Source organism: Scyliorhinus canicula, chromosome 7, assembly GCF_902713615.1.
Source record: "Scyliorhinus canicula chromosome 7, sScyCan1.1, whole genome shotgun sequence".
In the NCBI taxonomy this organism is placed as follows: Eukaryota; Metazoa; Chordata; class Chondrichthyes; order Carcharhiniformes; family Scyliorhinidae; genus Scyliorhinus; species Scyliorhinus canicula.
Window position 1 is genome coordinate 157,893,526 of NC_052152.1, and position 26,311 is coordinate 157,919,836.

At 43.7% G+C, this 26,311-nt stretch overlaps 1 protein-coding gene and 1 long non-coding RNA gene across 2 annotated transcripts in view; one reads left to right on the top strand and one right to left on the bottom strand.

The window, feature by feature from the left end:
• The first annotated feature begins 16,893 nt into the window (after positions 1-16,893).
• Positions 16,894-26,311, top strand: part of kcng1 (potassium voltage-gated channel, subfamily G, member 1) — a 33,159-nt gene continuing 23,741 nt past the window's right edge. Inside the window, exons 1-2 of the mRNA XM_038803129.1 lie at positions 16,894-17,085; positions 19,216-20,040. Coding sequence (XP_038659057.1) covers positions 19,279-20,040 — 762 coding nt within the window. The 5' untranslated portion in view covers positions 16,894-17,085; positions 19,216-19,278. The remainder of the gene's footprint in view (positions 17,086-19,215; positions 20,041-26,311) is intronic.
• LOC119969471 lies at positions 18,188-19,613 on the bottom strand. Its single transcript, XR_005461374.1, has 2 exons — positions 19,504-19,613; positions 18,188-18,582 (listed from the first exon to the last, which is right to left on the bottom strand). It is a non-coding gene; the product is annotated as an uncharacterized LOC119969471 (long non-coding RNA).

A 26,311-nucleotide genomic window follows, 5' to 3' on the forward strand; every position in this document is an offset into this window, starting at 1 on the left:
TTGGGCTGAGTTCACCGCAGTCTGTAGTTTCTTGCGATCTTGGACCGAGCAGTTGCCATACCAGGCTGTGATGCAGCCGGATAGGATGATCTCTATCACACATCTGTGGAAGTTTGTGAGAGACGGTGCAGACATGCCAAATTTTGTTAGCTTCCGCAGGAAGTAGAGACATTGTTGGGCTTTCTTGACTGTTGCATCAATGTGAGTGGACTAGGACAGACTGTTGGTGTTGGTGACCCCCAGGAACTTAAAGCTATCGACCACCCCCACTTTGAAGCCATTGATGCAGACAGGAGTGCGTGTAGTGCTGCGCTTCTTGAAGTCGATGATCAGTTCCTTGGTCTTTCCAACATTTGGATAGAGGTTGTTTTCGGTGCACCATGCGATCACGTGATTTATCTCCCTCCTGTAGTCTGATTCGCCATTGTTTGAGATGTGGCCCACCACAGTCATATCATCCGCAAACTTATAGATTGAGTTGGAGTTAAATGTTGCCACACAGTCATGGGTATACAGGGAGTACAGTAGAGGACTGAGCACACATCCTTCTGGGGCCCCGGTGTTGAGGACTATTGTGGAGGAGGTGCTGTTGCCAATCCTGACAGATTGCGGTCTGTTAGTGAGGAAGTGGAGGATCCAGCTGCACAGGGAGGGGTCAAGTCCAAGATTGCAGAGATTGGTTATTAGTCTTGTTGGGATAATGGTGTTGAAGGCGGAACTGTAGTCTATGAACAGCAGTCTTACATAGGTGTCCTTGTTGTCGAGGTGTTCGAGTGTTAATTGCAGAGCCAGTGCAATAACGTCTGCTGTGGACCGGTTGTGGTGAAAGGCAAATTGCAGTGGATCAAGACCGTCTCGGAGGCTGGCAGTGATCCGTCTCATGACTAGCCGCTCGAAGCATTCATGATAACAGACTTTAGGGCCACCGGTCGGTAGTCGTTGAGACAGGCTACCTTGTAGGAGGTGGGGGCCTCAGAGCGGAGGAGTGAGGTGGTGAAGATATCTGCGAATACACTCGCCAGCTGGTCTGCGCAGGCTCTGAGTGCTCGCCCAGGGACTCCGTCGGGGCCCGTCACTTTCCACGGATTCACTTTCAAGAAGGCAGCTCTTACCTTTGAGGCTGTACTAGTGGGTATGGGTGTGTCCAGGGCTGTTGGGGCGGGTGGCACTGATATATTGGCTGACTGCTCAAAGCGGGCATAGAAAATGTTCAGATCATCGGATAGGGATGCTCCAGCCCCAGATATTCTGTCTGGCCTTGCTCCACGCTTTATGTTACTGTGATCTTGTGTAGGCCCTGCCATAGTTATTGTGGGTTAGTGCCGTTGGCCTGGGACTCTAGTTTGATGCGGTATTGCCTTTTTGCTTCCCTGACGGCTTTCCATACGTCGTACCTGGATTTCTTATAGGTCAGGGTCGTCAGGCTTGAACGCCTCTGTCTGGAACTTCAGCAGGGAGTGGACCTTTTGGTTGAGCCAGGGTTTAATTTAATATATCGATTTAAGTATTTGTGGGGGTTGTTTAAGTTCCAACTGTGTTTCTATTGTGGTTAGCAAGGGCTTCTGCATGAAGAATGAATAAACCATCAGTAATTGCTTAGAAAATGGGGCCCTGGAAGGTAGAGAAGCTTTTAAGTTTTAGTTTAGCTAATTTGATTGCAGTTGAAGATAGGTATTGAGAGAGAAGGAAGCTCTCACAGATCTGTTAGAAACAATTGGTTGAGAAGACTAGGGAGGGAACATCTCTCTCAGCTTTGCAAGAAGAGTAATGGCTAAGAAAACAAATGCAAAGCTCTGAAGAACATCTAGTTAAGGAAACTAGAGAAATGAACAGACATTTCCAAGAAGTTTGAAGTTGAAGGTACTAGAACAAAGCACTGCGCAGTAAAGACTAACAGAGCTGAGAAGAAGGCTGAGACACCAGAAAGATCTTGGAGGTGATTTTACTACAGCCTGTGGAACATAGGTTGAAATAACTATGGAAATCGGTGGCTGGATCTCAGAGTTTGTGTAAAAGCAGTTAAGACAAAAGAAACCTTTGAATCCTGTACTAGAATCACTGTTAAAAGTGGCACGGAAGCATTGTTTAAAAGTGTAATTTGGAAAACCTGGTCTGGACTTCGGAATGCAAACCGCTAAGGGAAAGCATTATTTTGAGAGACGATTTTAAAGAGTGTTCTGAGAGTTTAGAAACTCTCATGTGAACATCATCGAGGGGGTTCTGAGGAGAAATCCAGACACTAACTTGGTTTAGAGCAGACTGAGTGTATCTGACAAGAGTCAGCTTGTGTGCTTAAAAGGCACTGTTTTTTTTAATTTATGAGACCATTGTAGCTTAAGATGTTTTGCAATCCATGTTAATCTTTGAATCTGGGTGTATTTATTAAGCTAAGGGGAGAGTAAAGGAGTATTGTGTAATAATCGATTTTCCCTATTTAGTAAGTGTTTTATCCCAGTTGTCAAAACTAATTTGCAGTCCTGTAACTCTGTTACTCCACACTTTATGTTAAAAATGTTACGTCTTTTGAGCCAGGATTCCATTCTGTGATCTCCCTGTCCAGTTATAAAATCAACTGGGATCGCAACAGAAATGTCTCGAAAAGTAACACACAATGAGTAGGGTACAGCCATGTAGCTCACAAAGATCAGCAACAATGTTTGACGAAGTCCAAACCACAAGTTATTCCAAAGTAATGTTTCCTCTCTTGGATAACTTCCATAGGACAAACAGGTATCACACTTTTTAATATATTGTCTAAGCTTTGTTGCCATTCAGGGCCAGTAGAGGCTGTGACAGACTCTGTGGACTTAACCTTCTAAGTCAATGCATGCTAAATGAGCTACTGACATTAATTCCTTTTGTAACCATGAGCTGAGGTCCTTTGAAGATCAATTTGTCTTGACAGTTAGCTCAATTCAAAAGTCAAATAGGGTTGGAGGCATTTAGATACCTCGGATTTGAATCCAGGCCAGCCTTGGCGGATAATAACGCACAGTTGCTTCTGAACTGGATCACTCGCTACAGCATGATTAACTTGTTGGCAGCATGGGTCTATAACTGGAAGTGAATCAAGGTGATTAATTTCTCCCAGCTCACATGTAAAATCACAGGTTTCAATATCTAGTAGGTATGCTTTGCTCAGTGCATCTCTTTACAACCATCTTGTCCTCTGTTTTATAAGATACTGGCAGACAATGGGTGGTACTTTCCCGTGCCTCTTGCGGCAGATTTAATGATGGACAGGGGAGCAATGCTATCGGAGCTCCAAAATCAGTTTCCTGTAAATGGCGGCAGGAGAGTGGCACGGTGGCGCAGTGGTTTGCACTTCTGCCTCACGGCGCTGAGGACCCGGGTTCAATCCTGGCTCCAGGTCACTGTAAATGTGGATTTTGCACATTCTCTGCGTGTCTGCGTGGGTTTCACCACCACAACCCAAAGCTGTGCAGATTAGGTGAATTGGCCACGCTAAATTGCCCCTTAATTGGAAAAATAATAATTGGAAACTAAACTCCAGATTTATTTATAAAAAGAATGGCAACAGGATCTTTTGCTCCCGCCTCCCACGGTAGGTGACATTCCTGCCAGAGGCCAGCATTAAACCAACTATTATCTCATTAATTGGATGCTGATGAAGGCTCAATCAGAATCACCCCCCTGTCCCCACAGCCGCCCAATTGTCTGTACCGTCAATAGGAAGTTACCTTGATCCAGAACATGTCTGGACCAATGTGACATGTACACATCGGCACTTACCCAAAGACAGCCTCGGGCTGCCTCCAGAGTTTGGGATGGAGGCCTCCAGCAACCTTGGACCCTGCAACACACAGCAGGGGGTGGAGGGAGCATCTACCAGGTGGATCTTCTGGCATCAGTGTCTTCAAGGAGATCCATCTTCCAGCTTCAGGTCAATCTTCTTTCATCAACAGCAAGTCAGTTATGTCTGGATACCATTTAAAAATAGCATCCAGATATGATGACACATCCGAACCATCTAGCCCACCCTGTCATGCAAAGTTTTGCAAACCTCCCAATGCATATTTGATGAGGCCGGGATCACGCGGTATGATGCAAATTCCCAGCGGCCTCTGTAGCAGAAAACAGTTCCCGTCTCAAACCCCAACATGGAAATAGACCCAGATTCTGGGTCAAATTCTGCCCCATGTTTCTGGACTCCGAACAGCATAATTTCAAGTCACTTTCATGCATTGTTTATTGACTTGAAAAAATCGATTCTAATGGAGGGTAACCCTCCAATGTTCAACATATTCAGTTGTAAATGTAAGCTTCACATTCAAATTCCGGGTGAATACAATTGCTAGAAGGTCTTTCTTAATCTGTGCATTCATCTTTGCTGCTGTTATGCCCTATATGCACATGTGGCTGTTTTTGAATTCTGCGTCAGTCCTGCTCCAAGTCCAAATTGAGACACATCAGTTTTTTTATTTGTTGATGGGATTTGGGTCTCACTGACAAGGCCAGCATTTATTAGGATGATTGGTGGTCCAGTGGTTAGGATTTGATACTCTTACTGACATGGATTGTGTTCGATTTTCCAGTATGGGCTTGCTGGGCAAAATGACCCGCTTTTGTGCTGTATATCCTATGCATTACCCATTTCTAGTTGGCCTTAAAAAGGTAGTGGTGATCTGTCTTTTTGAACCATTGTAGTCTGTGGGGTTGGCATCGGTATTGGAATGACCAAATAATTTGCATTTTGTGACGTTGATTAAGAGACAAATATTGGCCAGGACATGAAATATAACTTGCCTTCTATCCTTCAAAATAATGTCATGGGATCTTTCACATCCATTAAAGAGGGCAGAGAGAACCTCACTTTAACATCTCATCTGAGAGACAACAGCCTAACAGTGCAGCACAACACTGGCATGTCAGCTGAGATGTTTATATTCAAGTCCTCTGATTTGAATCCACAACCTTGTGTCTCAGAGGCGAAAGTGCTACCAACTCATCCACAGCTAATGCAGCTAGCCTGCATTAAGACTGATTTGCTAGGTTGAAGGTTCCAGAATTTTGACCCAATGATGAAGGAATAGCAATATACTTCAAAGTCAGGGTTGGTTTGTGAATTGGAAGACATTTTCAAAAGATGGTGCACTCATGTTCCTGCTGCACTTGTCCTAGGTGGTGGATGTCCTGAGTTTCAGGGGTACTGTCAAAGAAGCTTTGGCAGGTTGCCACAATGCATCTTTAAATAGTACACGCTGCAACCTTGGATTGTTGGTTGCAAAGGGAGTGAATGTTTAAAGTGGTGGATGAGGTGCCAATCAAGCAGGTTGCTTTGTTCAGGATGATGTTGTACTTCTTGACTGCAGTTGGAGCTGCGCTCACTCAGACAAGTGGAGAGTATTTCATCACACTCTTGACTTGCGCCTTATAGTTGATGGAAAGGCCTTGATGAGTCAAAAGGTGAGTTATTCCCATCTCCTGACCTGCTCTTGCAGCCACAGTATTCATGTGGCTGGTCCAGTTCAGTTTCTGATTGATAGTAACCCCCAGGTTCCCATATGATGGTAGGGGATTTAGCGATGACAATGCCACTGAATGCTGAGGGGAGGTGATTAGCCTCTCTCTTGTTGGGGATGGTCATTGTTAGGCATTTCTGTGGCACAAATGTTACTTGCCACTTATCAACCCAAGTCTGAATGTTGTCCATATCTTGTTACCTGCATGGATTGCTTCATCATCTGAGGAGTTGCAAATGGAACTGAACATTGTGCAATCATCAATGAACATCCCCACTTCTGACCATATGATGGAGGGAAGGGCATTGATGAAACAGTTAAAGATTAGGGCAGCATGGTAGCATTGTGGATAGCACAATCGCTTCACAGCTCCAGGGTCCCAGGTTCGATTCCGGCTTGGGTCACTGTCTGTGCGGAGTCTGCACATCCTCCCCGTGTGTGCGTGGGTTTCATTCGGGTGCTCCGGTTTCCTTCCACAGTCCAAAGATGTGCAGGTTAGGTGGATTGGCCATGATAAATTGCCCTTAGTGTCCAAAATTGCCCTTAGTGTTGGGTGGGGTTACTGGGTTATGGAGATAGGGTGGAGTTGTTGACCTTGGGTAGGGTGCTCTTTCCAAGAGCCGGTGCAGACTCAATGGACTGAATGGCCTCCTTCTGCACTTTAAATTCTATTCTATGAAATGTTTGGGCATTCAGGACAGCTTTTTATCTCAGTGTGCAGAAGGCCCATCGAAGGATAACGCAGTGCTGTATCTAATGCTGGGGAATGAAGCCGGACAGGTATTCGAGGCGGCAGTGGGGGAGCATTTTAGTGATAGTGACCACAACACAGTATGATTTAAGTCTGTTATCGAAAAGGAAAAAGATCGTCTGGAATAAATGATTTTGGATTGGGGAAGGCAGATTTTATTAGAATAATGCAGGATTGGCCAAGGTATACTGGGGACAACTTCTTGCGAGAAAATCTACAGCTACAGTTGAGTTCATTCAAAAAGGAAATGGGGAGAATACAGGTTCCAATATATTTATTTTAAGGTGAAAAGCTCAGGGAACCCTGGATGTCTAAGAATATTCAAGACTGGATAAGAAAGAAAAGAAAGACTTTTAGCAGGTACAAAGAGAACAAATCAGTGAAGGCCTTACAGAAGCACAGGAAGTGCATGGAGGAACTTAAGAAAGCAATTAGGAGAGCAAAGAGGGTGCAAGAAAATGCATTGGTGGGCCAGATTAGGGAAAATCCCAAAATATTCTATTGAAAGAGTAGAGCCATAGGAAAGGGCCAAGGGGTAAGCTCAGAGGAACAGAGAGATCTTGGGGTGCTTGTCCTCTGATCCCTGAAGGCGACAGAACAGGTTCAAGGGGTGGATAAGAAGACTTAGGAGATACTTGGCTTTATCAGTCGTGACATAGATTGTAAGAGCAGAAAGATTATGTTGGAGTCGTACAAAACCTTGGTTAGATGCAGATGAAGTACTGTGTGCAGTTCTGGTCTCCTCACCATAGGAAGGTGGAGAGGATATTCATCCTGATGCTGCCTGAAATGGAGCATTTGAGCTATAGAGAGGCTGGTTAGGCTTGTATTGTTTTCTTTTGGGCAGAGAAGGCTGAGGGGGGACTTGATCAAGGTGTACAAGATTATGAGAGTATGGATAGGGTAGACAGGAAGCAGCTGTTCCCCTTAGTTGAAGGGTCAGTAATGAGGGGGCATAATTTTATGGTGAGGGGCAGGAGGGTTAGAGGGGATTTGAGGAAAACTCTTTTCACCCACGGGTGGTGGGAATCTGGAATGCACTGCCTCGGAGGGTAGTAGAGGCAGGAAACCCCACAACCTTCAAAAAGTATGTGGATGAGCACTTGAAATGTTATAACATTCAAGGCTATGAGCGAAGTGCTGGAAAGTGGGATTAGTGCAGACTTAGTGTAGTTTAGGCAGTGCAGACTCGGTGGGCAGAACTGTACAGTATGACTCTGATTATGTCATGGCACCACCTCTGGAATGCAATGCTTTTTGCCCATGTTTGCGCCAGGGCTATAATAAGGGACTGGAGCTGAGGGCTTTTGGTGGAATCTAAATTGACTGTTAGTGCACTGGATATCGGTAAGTGTCACTTGATAACACTGTTGATGACACCTTAATAGTTAATAATAATCTTTATCATCACAAGTAGGCTTACATTAACACTGCAATGAAGTTACTGTAAAAAGCCCCTAGTCGCCACATTCTGGCGCCTGTTGGGATACACAGAGGGAGAATTCAGAATATCGAAATTACCTAACAGCACGTCTTTCGGGAGAAAATAAGAGCACCCGGAGGAAACACACACAGACACAGGGAGAACAGGCAGACTCCGCACAGACAGTGTCCCAAGCCAGGAATCAAACCTTCTGTCACTTTATTAATCATTGAGAATAGACTGATGGGGTGGTAATTGGCTGAATTGGATTTACTATGTTCTTTGTAGAAGCAAGATACCAGGACAATTTTCTATTTTGTCGGACGGACGTTGTTGCACTGAAGCAACTTAGCTAAAGGTGGGCCTCATTTTAGAGTACTATTCTTCAACACTACGTTGGAATATTACCAGGACCCATAGTCTTCATCCAATGTATTCATCCTTTTCTTGATATCAGGTGGAGTGAATCAAATTGACTGAAGACTCTATTTGGTGATGGTGGGGATCTTGGGAGGGTGTCAAGATAATAATAATAATAATAATAATAATTGCTTATTGTCACAAGTAAACTTCAATGGAGTTACTGTGAAAAGCCCTTAGTTGCCACATTCCAGTGCCTGTTCGGGGAGGCCAATACAGGAATTGAACCCGCGGTTCTGGTCTTGTTCTACATTACAAGCCAGCTGTTTAGCCCACTGTGCTAAACCAGCAATTCAGTACATTTGGCTGATGATTGTTGTAAGTGTTTCAGCCTTATCTTTTGATGTCACGTCCTCAGCTCCCCCTCATGTTCATGGAGCCACCTCCTGCCATTAGTTGCTTAGTTGTCCACCAGCATTCATAACTGAATCTGATTCCTTGAATGAGAGATCACTTAGCTCCGTAGTGCATGTCTTCTACAGTTTAGCATGTATGTAGTACTGTGTTTTCCCCTCTTTTTGGTTCTCTCACCATTTACCGCATGCTCAAGCTGGCAGTAATGTCTCCCAGCTCGGTCAGCACTGGTGCTACCAAATCATTCTTGGTGATGGACTTTGCAACCTGGAGTGCTTCTTCCAGGTGCTCCAGAAGACGTGTTGTTAGGTAATTTGGACATTCTGAATTCTCCCTCTGTGTACCCGAACAGGCGCCGGAATGTGGCGACTCGGGGATTTTCACAGTAACATCATTGCAGTGTTAATGTAAGCCTACTTGTGACAATAAAGATTATTATTATTAAATGGTGTTCAACATGGAGGATTACTGATTTATCAGCTGAGGGAGAGAGGGCAGTCAGTGGCCTTCAGCAGTAGGTTTACTTGTTGATACCCAGGTATGATCATGGAAAAATCTGAGTCATTAGGAAAAAGGTATGATCATATGTGTATGCATATCAGGCAGTAGCTTGACTAGTCTGTGGAGCAGTTCTTCCAATTGTGGCACCTCCTACAATTTTGTAGTGTAAGGCTTTCCCTTGCACTCACATAATAATGAAATATCTATCAAAATAGTAAAAATTGCTTTAAATAATAGCCACCTTCATTGCCATCAAGTATCTTTAAATAGAGCTATGAATTGTTTGAAAGAGCTTTAATGTTTTATTAAGGCTATAAAATAACATGTCAAACTTACAGTGGTTTTAGAAATTGCACTGGACCTCACATAAGAGAAAACAAGAGAATCACCTGGCTCATCAGTAGCCAAATCACAATGACTCAGACTCTATACATGTATAGCAACCGTGCGCCCTACTTCACACATGTAACATACTTTGCAGGTATCCATGGAGCTCCTGTGTGTTTTAGACAGAGACCTCAGCCACCTCCAGACACTGCACATTAAATTCAGAGATGACAGAACATAATCAACTTACAATTCGTTTTTAAATGAACAAATTGATCTCCAACATGGGAGCAGGGTTAAAATCAACCAGGTAGATTTAGCCCCTTCCATTCTGATCCTCGTGTTACAGAAATATATGTTGAAACACAAGAAAACCAAAGCAAAATGTATTTTGCCAATCCCAGCACAAAGTCAATATCTTCAATAAGGGAATGGGAAAAAAATTGGCATGGAGAATAATCCAGATAAAATATGCAAATAAAAGAACCAATTCGGTAGTGATAAAGAAATAAACTCAATGATAAGATTATCCCGATCTTCGAATGTTTTTGTAACAGGCAATAGAATTGTTGATACCTTGTTTCCGGGCCCCAGTAGAGTTGGACAGCTTTAAAAAGTTTCATTTTGTTAACTGCTCAGGAAATTTTAAGACTTTGAAATGTAGCGTTGTGATTTAAATTGAAAGTAAATTGATTCAAAAGCAAAGAATATTCTTTTTAATCAAAAGTTTGATTCAGATTTATTTCCAAATCTCTGCCCTGATCTAATTTTAACTGTCAAACTTTATGGAAATAATCTGATTTTGACAGCTGCGCCTGTGCAATATATTACACATGAATCTGACACAGAAACTCAAACCAATTCATTGACTGCGAAATTTCCAATGGGTTCGGGTAAAATGGATGAAGTTCGTGGTTATTAATTCTGCAGGTTCTCTTTTTTTTAAATCCACTTGAACCACTGAGTGGATAACTGCCAAGCTCTGCCTGGCCCTCACCTGTTCTCCACGCCTCTCAGCAGGGGTCACTGAAGGAGTGGGAATGTCATCTGATTCCCTCTCTCCCTGCTTGAGAGTAATTGTAATCTTTTACTGGCCCTGCAATCTTAGAGCAGCTAAATCTTCACAGACACAAAGGAGCCCAAACAAGGAAAGAGTTACCTTTTTCCATAAAAAAGTAATGATGTGTCAGCACAGCAATAACTTTTTGATATAAAGGCCCAAACTGCCTATTTGTACTTCTGTTGAAAGCACTATGTTCAGCCTCATTAACCAAACCTCTAATCGTATTATGTGTGAGGGGTACAAAGTTATAAATTAGGTCTTGTCGACACAATGGAAGCATAAAAAGTACCATTAAAAATGATTTAATCATATTTGTAGTGACTGCCAATCGTTACTGAAAATCTTGATTTAGTTATCATTCCAGACGTAAACAAGCTACCTTGAATGACAAGAAAAAAATAACATCCAACCATTCATTTGTTGTCGAATGCAAAAACACTGAAGTTGCAACATGCGAACAGTTAACATATTCATGTGAAATTTATGAGTATGTTATTCCCTTACATATCTCCAAGCGGTGGTCACCATGGAGAAAACACATTCAGTATGAGCTTTCCTACATGGTATGGAGAATATATAGGAGCTGATTCTCTTCATGTTTCAACAATTAAAGTAAGCAATGCCCCTATTAAAATAGTCGACAAACAAATCTCAATTAATTGTGATATTGTGTTTTAACCCCAATATTTATGTTCGTTTTAAGGAACAGAAAAATATTATTATATAATTTCATACTGCTAGCTAAAGCATTACAAAATTATCATTCACAACCCATTCTGATCAACTGTCAATGTAACAAAATACATGGGGATAGTAAACATTTCTTCTAATTGTCTATTCATCCTCTGAGATTTGAGTCTGTGTCCTAACTTCAACAAAGCATCTACCAGGGGAATCAATTTGTCAATACATGCAGCATGTCTTTGTCCAATTAAAACTTTCTTCTTGCTTTCCTTAAAGAAACTTTCAAAACAAACTACCTTGAATTAAAACTACCGTGAAATAAGTAAGTCATTTTTTCCAATGACTGACACTATAGTTTTTGAAGTTCAATGACATTTCTTATGTAAATGAAACTTTGAGGATTTTACATCTGAGTAATCAATCTGTATCTGGGCTGACTAAAAAAATTCATGTAAGTTTTAGGAAGTGAATTAACATTGTTCAGATATAAAGAACACATCGCTATTCACTTTCACCCTGGAATGCAGAAGGGACGAATCATCCTGCTCCCCTCTCCTTAGGTAAGAGATTTAATTCAAGTTGTATCAACTGAAGATTTTCAATTTTGATTTTTACCGATTGCATTTGGTATTTTTAAAAGCTTAGTTTGGTCATAAAAATGAAGAACAGCGCAAAATTATACAAATAAACAAAAAGAGTTGTGTGGTACATTTTAGTGACAAACAATAATCACAATATTATACAAGTATACAAATATATTTATAATGCCAGGGACCCAGGTTCAATTCCGGCCTTGGATGACTGTCTGTGTGTAATTTGCACGTTCTTCCCATGTCTGCGTGGGTTTCCTCCGAGTGCTCCGGTTTCCTCCCAATACCACTGCTGTGAGGCAGCAGTGCTAACCACAGTGCCACTATGCCACCCCATGTAATTCATGAATCATACACCGAGAGAAAGGACACTGAGTGACTTGGTTTCTAAAGCTTCAATACAATCCGTCCATAGTTACAGAGTATTGCTGAGAAAGAGAAAGTGAAGCTCAGCCACTTCATTGGAACCCCTCATCCCCAAAACATTTCTGTAGTATTTTGGGGCGCTATTCTTCACCTAAACTCTGAAAGCAGCTTGTCACAGAAATAACCAATCTGAAAATAGCCGGTGATAGAGAAAGGCACATGGTCACAATATGCCTCAAGAGATTGCACCCATACACTTCAACAAAGTCACATGACTCCTCAATTGCTGTATTCTGCATGCGGAAATGCTGCATCAACATCATGATTTCTGACAATGTACTTTGTTGAATTGTGAAAAATATGAACCAAACAATTGTTTGCAACCATGTCCTTTTGTCCTTTCAGTTTTTGGTAAGGATTGTTGTGCTTTCCGTAATTAACACTTGTGTGGTCTACTTAATACACAGAAAGTATCCCTGGGCTGAAGATTGAAGTCACTGAGGTTTGGATAATATTTCCACTGCAATTTTCTCTGAGTTTTCCTGGCCGTCACTATAGAGATCCAAAAGTAAATGCTGGACTCCCTTCTCAAATTTAAAATATTTCAAACTTCAGGGGAAACACTGTTATAGCCTTGTTTGAGGCAAAGAGAAAAATGAGATATTGTCCTTTAACGTAATCCAAGTGCTTCTCTGCAGGAAATGGCACTAGCAAATTCTTGCTCACTGTTTTCACTTATGTTTTCCGACAGCTCAGGTCTCTGAACAAGGAGGAGCCACTGTAGATTTATTTTACAACTTTTACACTGCAATTAATACCCCTAAAAGATTGGAGGTACCTCATGGCATAGCAGACTTCACATTGCTCAGCAGCCTATTGTTTTTCAGATGATTTTAAAAAGGAGCTCAATAATGATGGACTGCACTATGAGTGTTAAACTTGTGCTTTTCCAATAATATTTACTGATTCAAATCTCCCTTTCCTCTGTAGCTGACACCAATATCACATTGGAACAAAGTGCAGAATGCATGACGCTCTCTCTTCCTGCTTTTACCTATGAGAGCGCAATCTTTTGAGAACTAAGGATTGAAGAATTTTGTATAGGTCAATGGTGGTGAGGAGGGAAATATGTCAGGATCGATTCTCGTGGCTACTCACCAACCTGGAGATGATTTTAAATGATTGACGCTGATATTAGCCAATGAGGCTGGTGAGATGGCTGTTCAAAAGTGCCCAGCCTCTAATCTTCGATCATTGGTCGGTGCTGATGTCAATCGTTTAAGATTACCTCTATTGGTCATTGACTGAGGGTGAGTGCCCACAAATGATGAACCTTCCCTTCAGGCCCGGCCATCACATTTTAAACTTTAAAATACCAGTGACCGGTGTGGAAATGGGGCCAGATGCACTGAAGGCTGGACTGTCCAGTACAAAACTAGACAAAGGCTCACCCTTATTGGGATCCTATTGTTCAAATGGGGTCCTAAGGCAATTTCAACAGCCTACTGACCAGAATGACTGCCATCGTTGATGTGACCGGTGAAACATGGCTAGCATTAAATGGAGGCTTGAATAGAGAGGTGGGAAGTTTTGGTTTCTGGGCTTTGGAATGCTTCTCGAAGCTCAAAATGAAAAGTCTGGGTCTTTGCCTTACCAAGCTTCCCCACCACACTACACGCCTTCCCAAGCCCCCACAACTTCCAATTATAAACACCATCAACAACTCCCCCCCCCCCCTCGCCGCACGACAACTACTTACCAACAGTCAGTGAGCAAACTTTGGGCCATCCAATCTTTACATTGAGTTTGTCCCAATGTTACAATCATAGGGTTAGATTTTTGAAGTGAAAGGAGCACTGAGAACAACACGGTCAGGTAAAAATGTTTGTTGGCAACAACAACATCAGCTTGCATTTATCTAGCACCTTTAATGCAATGCTGTAGCAGCGGTGGCACAGTAGTTAGCACAGCTGCTTCACGGCGCGGAGGTCCCAGTTTCGACCCCGGCTCTGGGTGACTGTCCGTGTGGAGTTTGCCCATTCACCCCGTGTTTGCGTGGGTTTCGCCCCCACAACCCAAAAGATGTGCAAGGTAGGTGCATTGGTCACACTAAATTGCCCCTTAATTGGAAAAATGAATTGGGTACTGTAAATTTTTTTTTTTTTAATGCAATACTGTGAACAGTTTCAAAGTGCTTCACAAGCTTTACTTCTACTGGCATCACACCACCTTCTGTGACTTGTTACAGTTATCAATTAAGATGCAAATATGGTCCAATATATATATTCTATATTATATGAGGGATTCTTTGTTATCTCCCCTACTGGCTCATCAGCATTAGATAGGCAGACCTGGAAGGGCCCAGGATCATCTCTGTTCCATTCTGTTATCTGATCTTAGCTGAGGCAACAGCAGGGGTATTGCTTGCTCAGTATGTCTGATATGAGAACAGAAAAGTGTGCTTTTGCTTCTGTTGCTCTTCAGAGAAAAAGAGCGTATCTGCCAGCTGACTCAGTTGCCTGTCACTAGACACTGTCACTTCTCACTCAAGAGTACTGGTCATTTGTGCAACGTACTGAAGGATGGACAACCATCAGTCAACCCTTCAGCAGAGATGGGGAGAGGAAAACATCAGAGCATAAAGTAAAAGAAAAAAAATGTAAAAACAAAACTAAACATGAAACAAGATCATCTCGCCAATTGACACTTGCACATGTCAAGTTCCTATCAACTGCTAATGTATGGATATGTTTTTTCAGTGATATTGCTTGTGGAATAAATATTGTCCAAGGCACAAAGAAAATTCACAACTCTTCTTCAAATATAGCTACAGAGGTTTTATGATCACATGATATAGCAACCAGGGTCTTGAGCTTAACATCTGCTGCAGAGAATTGCACCTCTGACAATGCCTTCTCCGATAACAGAGACAAAAGTGCAACCAACTGAGTAAAGCTGACGTGGCCCTCAGTAGAAATAAAAAGAAAACCTGACAATAGTGGAAACTGAAATAAAAGAGAAAATGCAGAAAATAAACCGCAATTCGAGCATTTAAATTGCCACGGTTGGCTTTGGAGCAAGTGTTGGTAAATGGGATAAGTGTAGATTGATATTTGGTAGTTGGCATAGACATAGTGGGCCGAAGGTCCTGTTTCTGTATGACTCTATGACACTAAAGTCCCTCAGCATTTCCAGAGTCGGCTGCAGGCACTTTGTTAGGATTGGACGTGTGAGGTACTCTGAAAAAAGGTTGACAGCCAAAGCGTTAACCACCTTCCCTCTATATAGATATTAATAGATAGATCATAGAATTTACAGTGCAGAAGGAGGCCATTCGGCCCATCTAGTCTGCACCAGCCCTTGAAAGAGCACCCCATTTAAATCCAACTTCCAACCTACCTGTAACGCGGTAACCCCACCTAACCTTTTTGGACACTAAGGGCAATTTATCATGGCCAATCCACCTAACCTGCACGTCTTTGGACTGTGGGAGGAAACCGGATCATCCGGAGGAAACCCACGCAGACATGGGGAGAACGTGCAGACTCCGCATAGAGAGTGCCCCTAGCCAGGAATCGAACCTGGGACCCTGGAGCTGTGAAGCAGCTGCGCTAATCATTGTGCTACCATGCTGCCATGCATTTCCAACATTTTCTGACTTTTGATGCTATAATTACCACATTGTTCTTTTAATGAGCATAAGCTTTCTACGGATGACTGTCACAAACCATCGCCAAATAATAATTCTGACATCAAATTTATATGGGAAACAACAAAAAAACAGGGACTTTCTGCAATGAATTAAAACAAATGCCATTATTGCTGAGAATTATGTAAATTAATTTTATTGCATGTTCAACCATTCTCCAGTCTGCTAACTATAGGTTGCTAACACTCTAGTTTTTTGTCATATGGTTAGGTCAAACGCAAAGCACAAATAGCAGATTTTTTATCCCAGGCTGTCACCTCATTGGAGGGTGTTAGCTGTTGGCTGATCCAGAGTCACATCCAAGTGCTGTAAACTGCCAGGGAAGTTACTAAAAATATACCAGCATTTTAAGGGAAGTTATCAATATACAACATTTGATGCACTTAGTGCAACTCTTCTATAAATAAACAGTGACTTGATGCAATAAGTACATGTTTACTTGCAAATCAATCTGCTGTAAACATCATTTAGGGTAATTTATGGTTTAACAAACAAGCAAAGGAAAAAGTAAGGAAGTGGCCAAAACATGACAAATGCAAGTAAAACTGAACCAAAATCGATAAATATATATGTAACGAAATATATTAAAACACAGAATGAAGGAAGCTAAATGTTTTATTAATGGACAATGACTAGGGTAAATTTACGATTTATTACTTTGTCCTATCATTTGATGTTCCTTTATAATTCTCTGCTAATCGTTATCCACCATAACAAGTCACTGGCAATCCTGCGTTCTAATTAGACATGAAAGCATTTTTTTATTTTAAAGTGAAGGATGTACCTGAATGTAATGCGGCTCGTTCAGGGTAACAGTTAACAGGAATGTGATGGCAAAAGTTCAGAAAATGAACTGCCACACGCTCGTTTTGCAGCACAGTGTCGAATTTAACATGAATCATACCCAATAGTTCATCATGACGCTCACGTTTCGCATCTTTTGAGAGCCAAGTCACCCAACTGAGCGCATTAATATGCAGAACGTTTATCTTGTCCTGGGATTAATGTGCCACTCAGAAAATGCGGGAGAAACCTGCCGCTGTTATCAGCGTGAGCTGCTGGCCCCATCACCTCCCCCCTCCCCCCGGCCAGCATCATTTCCATTTTCAGAGGGGGAAATCCTCCATTCTGAAAGCGCTGGTTGCCATGGATTTCACTCAAACCTTCTCAGAGAGCTAACACGTCCTCCTAGTGGCGTCAGAACAGTCTTGCTGGAGACGATTAGCCTGCAGCCTGTTGGCTCCAGGATCCGCTTGTACTTTTACATACCATCCCCACTCCTTTATACTTTATATGGACAGGCGCTGGGCGGCAAGGTGCCTCGAGTTGTCGAGTGACTAAAACCGCGGTGTAAACAAATAACTTCACCAAACAGAAACCAGAGGAACTTTCACCGCCTGCGATGATGGTTGTGGTAAGTGTTCAACATTAAGAGTTGAGCTGCAGTTGTATTCACACAGTGTATTTTTTTTTTAAATCCTGGCCGATGGGGTGACAGGGAGGAGATTCAAAGTAAACGAGATTATCCCCGGTTTAAGAAGTAATCGCGGAAGCCTTTTTGAAACTTTAAAAGACCATGGCAACATTCGGGGAATCGAGCGGGAGAAAGTGTCTCGGCGGTTTTAACCGTTCGTTTTCAGTCCAATCAGCCTTTTTAATGTCCTTTCACATGGATCCTCTGATGCGGTCAAGAACAAAGAAAAGTACAGCACAGGAACAGGCCCTTCGGCCCTCCAAGCCTGTGCCGACCATGCTGCCCGTCTAATCTAAAATCTTCTGCACTTCCGGGGTCCGTATCCCTCTATTCCCATCCTATTCATATCCAAGATTTGAAACTCTATTCATTAACAATAACTTGGTGCAGTTTCTCGTAAGTAGCATTCTTTTCCCCATCAGGAAGTTCACTGAGTAACTGTCTTGCTGGCTGCCTTTAATGTAGTTGTGATTTGGAGTGTGCGGTTGGTTTTTCTTGAAGATTTTAAAGCTTTGTATCCTTAATCACGGAATCAGCACAGCCGCAGCTAGTTTTCGATATGGTGGCGGTGCTTGTTTTGCATGTTCCTGCGTACCAGCTTGTGGTGACAGATGATAATGAATAGTGTTTATTAATGAGTCCAGTGTTTAAAAAACACAAAATCCTAGGTGCAACAGGTGGAGGTATATAATAAATGTATGTGCATGTTAGTGCTTTGACAAATAAAAAATAGATCTCACAAAACGAAACCATTAAAAAAAAGAAACTGATGTGATTTCAAATTTAATTCAGAGTCGACAAATCAGGATCTCACTGGATCGGATTTTCCTGATTTAAAATTTTTTTCAACAAGGTGAATTCACTTTGACTTTGGTCAACAATTTGACAAGATGATGCAACTGAAAAAGCGTAAATGTCCACAATGCTGTATTTTGGATGTACTGCATCTAGCAATGTTTGTTTAACGGCGGTTCTATACTTAGAGATCTGCGAGCTGTCATCTGTACCCTTTCGAAATTTACAATAAGCGAGCAAGACAGGGTTTTCATTTGGGCTGTTTGCATCCCTGTAATTTATTAGTCTTTCAGAAGATGTTTCAAACTGAATGTCCATACTAGCTGAATATTGATACATTTATCAATATTTAGTCGTCAGTTATTTTCTATTGTATTACTTAGTTACAAGATAGCAAAGACTTCAATGAGTACACTGTAACTAACATCTTCAAAAGGCTCGGCGAGAGGCAATTAATTAGTGCCGTGTATGAAACGTACTGCCGACAGGAACAAGTTTTAAATTAAACAAACTTGGATTATTCTTGGGATCTCTGGTTATCTGCGGGATTGTACAAAGCCTTTTTGGAAAGTGTCCACATAGGTTTCAGAGCAGTTCGCTGATGTTTCATCCGGACAAATTGTTGCAATTGATGCCAGATAACTGAAAAAAATCCACAAATCTTTTGGATTTAATATCACACTGTAACATGCAAACAGAAACTACTCTTAATAGAAAACTCCAGCAAAACCTGCATTTCTACAAGTCTTTTGTTGAACACATAAATGCATGTACATGGAATGGAACCATAGAAATAGGCTACATTCATTAATACACTTAAATAACAGTATCCTCTTTTATATTAATAGCCCCACGAATCAGTGGAAAAATAATTTCCTAAATGTTTCTAAATAATTCCCTAAGATTTTTGTTTGGTTAATCACTTGGAATTAAAATGCCGCACTTCACACGGAGTTGTTACAGTGATTTAGCTGACAGGATCGTTCATATTGAGGTATCAATTAAAATGTTTAAAGTTCAAAGTGCAATTTTTAAATAGGAACTAAGCTGTGCGGGTAAAGACAGCTGGGATCCGAGTTATATTCTCCACTGCTGCCCATTGTAGCTGGCGGGTTATCAGTCATAAGTCATATTGCATGGTTCTTTACGGCCCAATAAGGGCAGCTCTGAGTTAGCCATGCGGACTCTCTAGTGGCCTCGCGGAGGGCTCAGCATGAATGTCCATTAGTGGTGACCATCTGGCCTTTTCAGTCTCTTGTCCAATTTCTTTTACAGTGTTTGCTGCACTTTCCAAATGCGCTCGGGCTGCAAGTGATGTGAGAGGAGCTGCATTTCAGGATGACTCTGCTGGGAGGAGACAGCTCGGACTATGATTACAGCGCCCTCAGCTGTGCCTCTGACAACTCCTTTAACCAAACTATCTACAGCGAAACACAGCCCCTGAAGGGTGTGTTCTACAACAGAGCCCACCTCGTGCATTCTCAAGAATACCACCTGTATGGCAGCTCCTTCCCGGAGGACCGCAGGCACCACGTCATAATAAACGTCGGCGGGATAAAATACCTGTTGCCGTGGACCACGCTGGACGACTTCCCTTTAACGCGCCTGGGGCAGCTCCGATTTTGCCACAACTTCGACGAAATCATGAAAATTTGCGACGACTACGACGTGACGTGCAACGAGTTTTTCTTTGACCGGAACCCCGGCGCCTTTCGGACGATACTGACTTTCCTGAGGGCGGGCAAGCTGAGACTTCTGAGGGAAATGTGCGCCCTCTCTTTCCAGGAGGAGCTGCTGTACTGGGGCATCGAGGATGGCAATCTAGAGTGGTGCTGCCGCCGCCGGTATCTGCAGAAAATCGAAGAGTTCGCAGAGATGAACGCCATCGAGGAAGATCTGGCGGAGGGCGAAAAGCTGGGCGATTTTGTTGAGCCATCGAGATGTAGTCGCTTCATGACAAAGCTCAGGGATATGGTGGAAAACCCTCAGTCAGGACTCCCGGGGAAAATCTTTGCCTGCCTTTCTGTCATATTTGTGACCATCACTGTAGTTAATCTATCCATCAGCACCATGCCTGACCTCAGAGCAGAGGAAGAAAAAGTAAGTTTGATCTATTACACGTTAATTCACAGTGGTTAAAACATTACCATAAAAGTTTACAGTTCAGGAATAGTATATTCTTAGTTGTCAAAATGTAAGATGCGTTTTAGTTCCAACACTCAATGGAGCTGCTCTGTCTTGTAATTTAAGAATTGGCAAATAAACTCAGATAAATATTTGATAAAAGTTGTAATTGCTACAGTGTGCTAAAGACGAATACTTAGTTATAGCCTATTTTCCATTGTGTAAAATGCACTGCATTTATTAATTGGTTTCGTAGAATCTTAGAAGGAACGAGACCATTCATTCTATCATGTCTGTGCCAGTTTTTTGGCAGAGCTTTTTTTTGATAAATTTAGAGTACCCAATTAATTTTTTCCAATTAAGGGGCAATTAATAATAATAATCTTTATTGTCACAAGTAGGCTGACATTAACACTGCAATGAAGTTACTGTGAAAATCTCTGAGTCACCACACTCTGGCACCTGTTTGGGTACACAGACGGAGAATTCAGAATGTCCAAATTACCTAACAGCAATTTAGTGTGGCCAATCAACTAACCTTGCACATTTTTAGGTTGTGGGGGCGAAACTCATGCAAACACGGGGAGAATGTGTAAATTCCACATGGACAGTGACCCAGAGCTGGGATCAAACCTGGGACCTCGGCACCATGAGGCAGCAGTGCTAACCACTGTGCCGTGGTGCTGCCCAGTTCTTTGGCAGAGCTAATCAATTTATCCACTCCCTTGCACTTTTCCAAAGCCTTATAATTGTTTTTCCTCCCATTTAAATATTTTATCCAATTATCTTTCAAATGTTATTATTGGACTTGCTTCCACCATCCTCCAAGTTGGTACATTCTAGATAACAATTAGTAAAAACCTCTTGTTATTTTGCCAATCGCCTCTGGTACCAACCTTGCTACTATTGGAAACAATTTCTCCTTTCTCAATTTCTCTATCAAAACCTTTCATATTTTTGAACACCTCTATCAATACCCCTCTGGGCCTGCTCTGATGTAAAGCCCCTTCTCCCTCTTGGGTGGATGTAAAAGATCCCACAGCTCTATTTCAAACAGGAGCAGGACAGTTATCTCCAGTGTCCTGGTCAATAGTTATCCCTCAATCAATATTATAGAAACAGACTATCTGGTCATTATTACATTACTGTTTGTAAAAGCTAACTGTGAGCAAATTTGCTGCCACTTTTAGAATTTAGAACAGTACAGGCCCTTCGGCCCTCGATGTTGTGCCGAGCAATGATCACCCTACTTAAACCCACGTAACCCGTATACCCGTAACCCAACAATCCCCCCATTAACCTTACACTACGGGCAATTTAGCATGGCCAATCCACCTAACCCGCACATCTTTGGACTGTGGGAGGAAACCGGAGCACCCGGAGGAAACCCACGCACACACAGGGCGGACGTGCAGACTCCACACAGACAGTGACCCAGCCGGGAATTGAACCTGGGACCCTGGAGCTGTGAAGCATTGATGCTAACCACCATGCTACCGTGCTACCATGCTACCTATATTACAGAAGAGACTGCAGTTCAGAACTACTTTGTTGACTGTAAAGTGCTTTGGACATGCTGAAATGGGCTATATAAATGCAAAACTCTCTTTTCCTTTAAGGTGAACATCCCAGATTCCCATTTGTACCACATACCTGAAGTTTATCTGCATATAAGTCAAAGAAAGAGCAGAGAAATAGATTTTAGTGTGACAAACATTATTGTTTAATGTTATTATAACATTAATAATAATATAACATTCATAACATCATATGAGCAAAAGCCCCACTAATCCATCCAGCCTCCTCCACAACCTTCTCAGTTATACAACTCTGGTTAGAATTGTAGATTGCATTTGGGCTTGTTCTGTAGGCATCAAAAGACTACGTTACAAGGGATCAATTGTGTATGTTCCACAAGACAGCTGAGAATATATGTACCTCCCTCCTTATTAAATTGGTAACAATGCGAGGGATAGGCAAGGACAGCACTAACCCAAGAGACTTGGATGAGCATGCACACCGGATTGGGAAACAGGCAAAACTAGACCCCAGGAATCAGGCATTTGATCATTTGATAATTTAGAAGGGGCATTGCAATCTACACATCTGCATGCCTACACTTTCAGTCACTGAATATTTTGTGCTGCCATCTTAAGTTAGGCCATAAATGTGCCTCAGAGCTCAAAATGCTGCTAATTTGGAAATTTGCATTGGAATATACAATAATTCAATTCAGGCAATTTAAGATAGCATATCCAATTCATTTCTTACACCAGGTTAAAATTCAATGTGTTCTTTGCTCACAATTCATTTGAAATAATTTTGTAGGACTTCCGGTAGCAGCTATGAAGGAGTAGGTCACACGTTTGGTGACTCCCGCTCGGGTTGGAACTTTGGACCTTTTCCCCCAATTTTTTTTGTACGATCTGTTTGGAAAATTGATGTTGGATGCAACTGAATCCTACATCAGTGCATGGAGAGGTGGACCAGGAGTGCTCGCGAAGGAAGAAATAGATGAACGGAGAAGGCTTGGGCTGAGGCTGCAGCGGGAGAAAGCATGGCGGACAACTGGAGTTCTGGTTCGACGGAGCAGCTGATGCAGTTCATACAGGAGGGCTTCGCCAAGCAGAAACAGGAATGCTTGGATCCGATTAAGGAATCGATTTTGGGCCTCACGGTAGCATGGTGGTTAGCATCAATGCTTCACAGCTCCAGGGTCCCAGGTTCGATTCCTGGCTGGGTCACTGTCTGTGTGGAGTCTGCACGTCCTCCCCGTGTGTGCGTGGGTTTCCTCCGGGTGCTCCGGTTTCCTCCCACAGTCCAAAGATGTGCGGGTTAGGTGGATTGGCCATGCTAAATTGCCCGTAGTGTAAGGTTAATGGGGGGATTGTTGGGTTATGGGTATACGGGTTACGTGGGTTTAAGTAGGGTGATCATTGTTCGGCACAACATCGAGGGCCGAAGGGCCTGTTCTGTGCTGTACTGTTCTATGTCTATGCGTGGCTGGAACTCAGCCTGCATGCTCAAGACCGAGCGCTCCAGAAAGTGGAGAAAGCACTGACTGAGCAGGAGGAACACCAAGCTGCAGTGGAGTTGGAGGTGGCGATCTTGAGAGACCAACAGAAAAGGCTTCAGGAGAAGGTGGAGGATCTAGAGCAGGCATTGTCAAACTCGGGGGCGTGACCCACGGGTGGGTCGCGGGCGGGTGTCGGGAGGGTCACGGAGTCGTCCATCGCGGCGCTCCAGATTGCGCAAATCTGCACGCAACAGCCGCAGCAGCCAGCAGTCAATAACGCCGGCTGCAAGCGGCCTTCAAAACGGCCACGAACATGTAAAAAAAGTTCTCCCGCACTGCGCATGCATGCCAGTTCATTGGCACGCATGCGCAAAACTATGTGCATGCGCGCTGATGATCGGGCACGCATGAGCAGTGCGGCCGTTCTTTTTATACGGTTGCAGCTTTTTGTTTTACAAGTTCGGGGGGGTTTTATTCATTTTTTTCATTTACTTTATACATGTTATTTTTATTTTTTTACAAGTTCGGGGGGGGGGGGTTTATTTGATGAAATTTTACAGGAAAAAAATTCATAACTTTGGACAGATGGAGACTCCATTCTTTCCGGCACCGGAAGGCTTCACCTTCATCCAACAGGTTGCAGGAGCGTGTACAAGGGCCAAAGGGACCCAAAACCATTTCCTCCATTTTTGTCAGCAGCAAACAAGGTAAGTGAAAATGGTGGGTGGCGAAGGTCGGCCGGTGTGGGTCGCGAAGGTCGGCCGGATTGGGTCACAAAGGTTGGCCGGTTGGTAAAAATGGGTCCCTGGAGTAAAAAGTTTGAAGAACACTGAGCTAGAGAAAAGGTCCCGCCGGCAGAACCTGAGAATCGTGGGTCTCCCGGAGGGATCCGAAGGAATGGACGCAGGGGCAAACAGAGCGGGATTGTTCGAGAGGTTACTGGGGGAGGGGACATTCATCCGACCCTTGGAGGTGGACAGGGCGCACAGTGCTCTAGCGAGGAAGCCATGTGTAGGTGACCTGCCCCTGAGAGCGATGGCGGTGAGATTCCACAGGTACCTGGACAAGGAGTGTATCCTACGGTGGGCCAGTCAGACACGGAGCTGTAAATGGGAGAACAACATCCTGCGTATATCAGGATCTGAGTGCGGACGTGACCAGGAGAAGAGCAGGGTTCAACCAGATAAAATTGACCCTTTTCAAGAAGAAGGTTAAGTTTGGCCTGCTGTATCCGGCCTGTCTTTGGGTCACTCACGAAGAGCAACATTTCTACTTCGAGACGCCCGAGGAAGCGGTGGACTTCGCTGGAAGGAAAGGGCTGGTCGCTGTCTGAGGTGTTTGGAATGAACTTTGCTGCAGCGTTCATGCTTTAAAAAGTTTTTGTTTTTGGACGTTACCTGTAATTCCTTCTGTATTGATTTGTGGGCGAGGATGAGCTGTGTGAGTTAACGTTTGCATTTGCACTGATGGGGAATGGAGGTGTGAATGTTAGTTGTTGGATTTTCTTCTTGATTTTCTTTGTGTTTCTTTTGGGCAATTAGGTTGGGATTCTTTTCGTTTGCATATGTGCGTCTGAGCAGGGGGAGGGGGGAGGGAACAATAGGTGGGAAAATGTCTGGCACCATGGGCAGGGGCCACCAAGCTAGCTGGGCTGGCTAGCTCACGGAAGCGCAGTGGGGGGTGAGCAGATGTTATGCTTGTTGAAGGGTCTGTTTGTATCGTGCTGTTACTGGGGGGGGGGGGGGTGGGGGGAAATGTTTTGCTGATGGGGGAGGGACCTTTGCTGTGAGACAATAGGGAGGACGGGGACGGAGGCTGCCTGGGGACGGGCATGTGGATGCGTGGGGCATGGGCTGGAGACTGGCCCAAGAAAGGTGATGGTTGATCGGCAGAAGCCCCTCAACTAGGCTGATCACATACAACGTAAGGGCTAAATGGGCCGGTTAAGTGGGCACGCGTGTTCGCGCATTTGAGGGGACTGAAGGTGGACGTGGCAATGTTGCAGGATACGCACCTTAGAGTAACTGACCAGGTCAGATTAATGAAAGGATGGGTAGGGCAGGTTTTCCACTCGGGCTGGACTCTAAGGCTAGAGGCGTCATGATCCTCATCAACAAGCGAGTATCATTCAATGCGGGAAGAATAGTTGAAGATGTGGGGGGTCGGTACATCATGGTCAGTGGGAAGCTGGAGGGGCTGCCGGTGGTGCTTGTGAATGTGTATGTGCCAACTTGGGATGATGTGGAGTTCATAAGGAGGATGTTGGGGAAGATCCCAGATCTAAATTTGCATAAGTTGGTCATGGTGGGGGGACTTCAACACAGTCATTAACCTAAGGTGAGACCTTAGGACAAGGACAAGCAGTGTACCAGAAATGACAAAGGAACTAAAGGGGTTTATGGAGCAGGTGGCCGGCGGGGAGAGGGGGGGGGGGGGGGGGTTGGGCGTGGACTCATGGCGATTTGGGCGGCCGAGAGTGAAAGAGTTTTCCTTCTACTCGCACGTGCATAAAGTGCTTCCTGGATTGACTTTTTTATCCTGAATAGGGCTTTACTGACGGGGGTAGTGGACACTGAGTATTCAGCGATAACGATCTCGATCATGCCCCGCACTGTGCTGACCTGAAGGTGAGTGAGGAGGGTGGCCAATGCCTGCACTGGAGGCTGGATGTGGGACTTTTAGCTGATGAGGAGGTGTGTGGCCGGCTGAGGAAATGTATCCAGAAATATCTGGAAGTCAATGACACGGGGGAAGTTTCGGCTGCAGTGGTCTGGGAGGTGCTGAAGGCAGGGGTTAGAGGGGAGCTGATCTCGATGCAGGCCCATAGGGAGAAGGTAGACAGAGCAGAGACGGACCGACTGATAAAGGAAATACTACAGGTCGACAGGAGTTATGCGGAGGCCCCAGAGGCAGGGCTTCTAAGGGAATGACGGAGGCTACAGGCGGAGTTTGGCTTATTAACTACAGGGAAGGCGGTGGAGCAGCTGAGGAAGGCGAGGTTGGGCGATCTATGAATATGGGGAGAAGGCTAGTAGAATGCTTGCGCAGCAGCTTAGAAAGCAGGAGGCAGCCAGGGAAATTGTGAAAGGGACAAGGATGGAAACCTGGTCGGAATTTCAGCTGGAGTCAATAAGGCGTTTAAGAAATTCTATAGTAGGCTGTGTGAGTCGGCATCCCCAGCTGGGCCGGAGGGGTTGAGGCAATTCGTAGGGACGATGAGGTTCCTGAAGG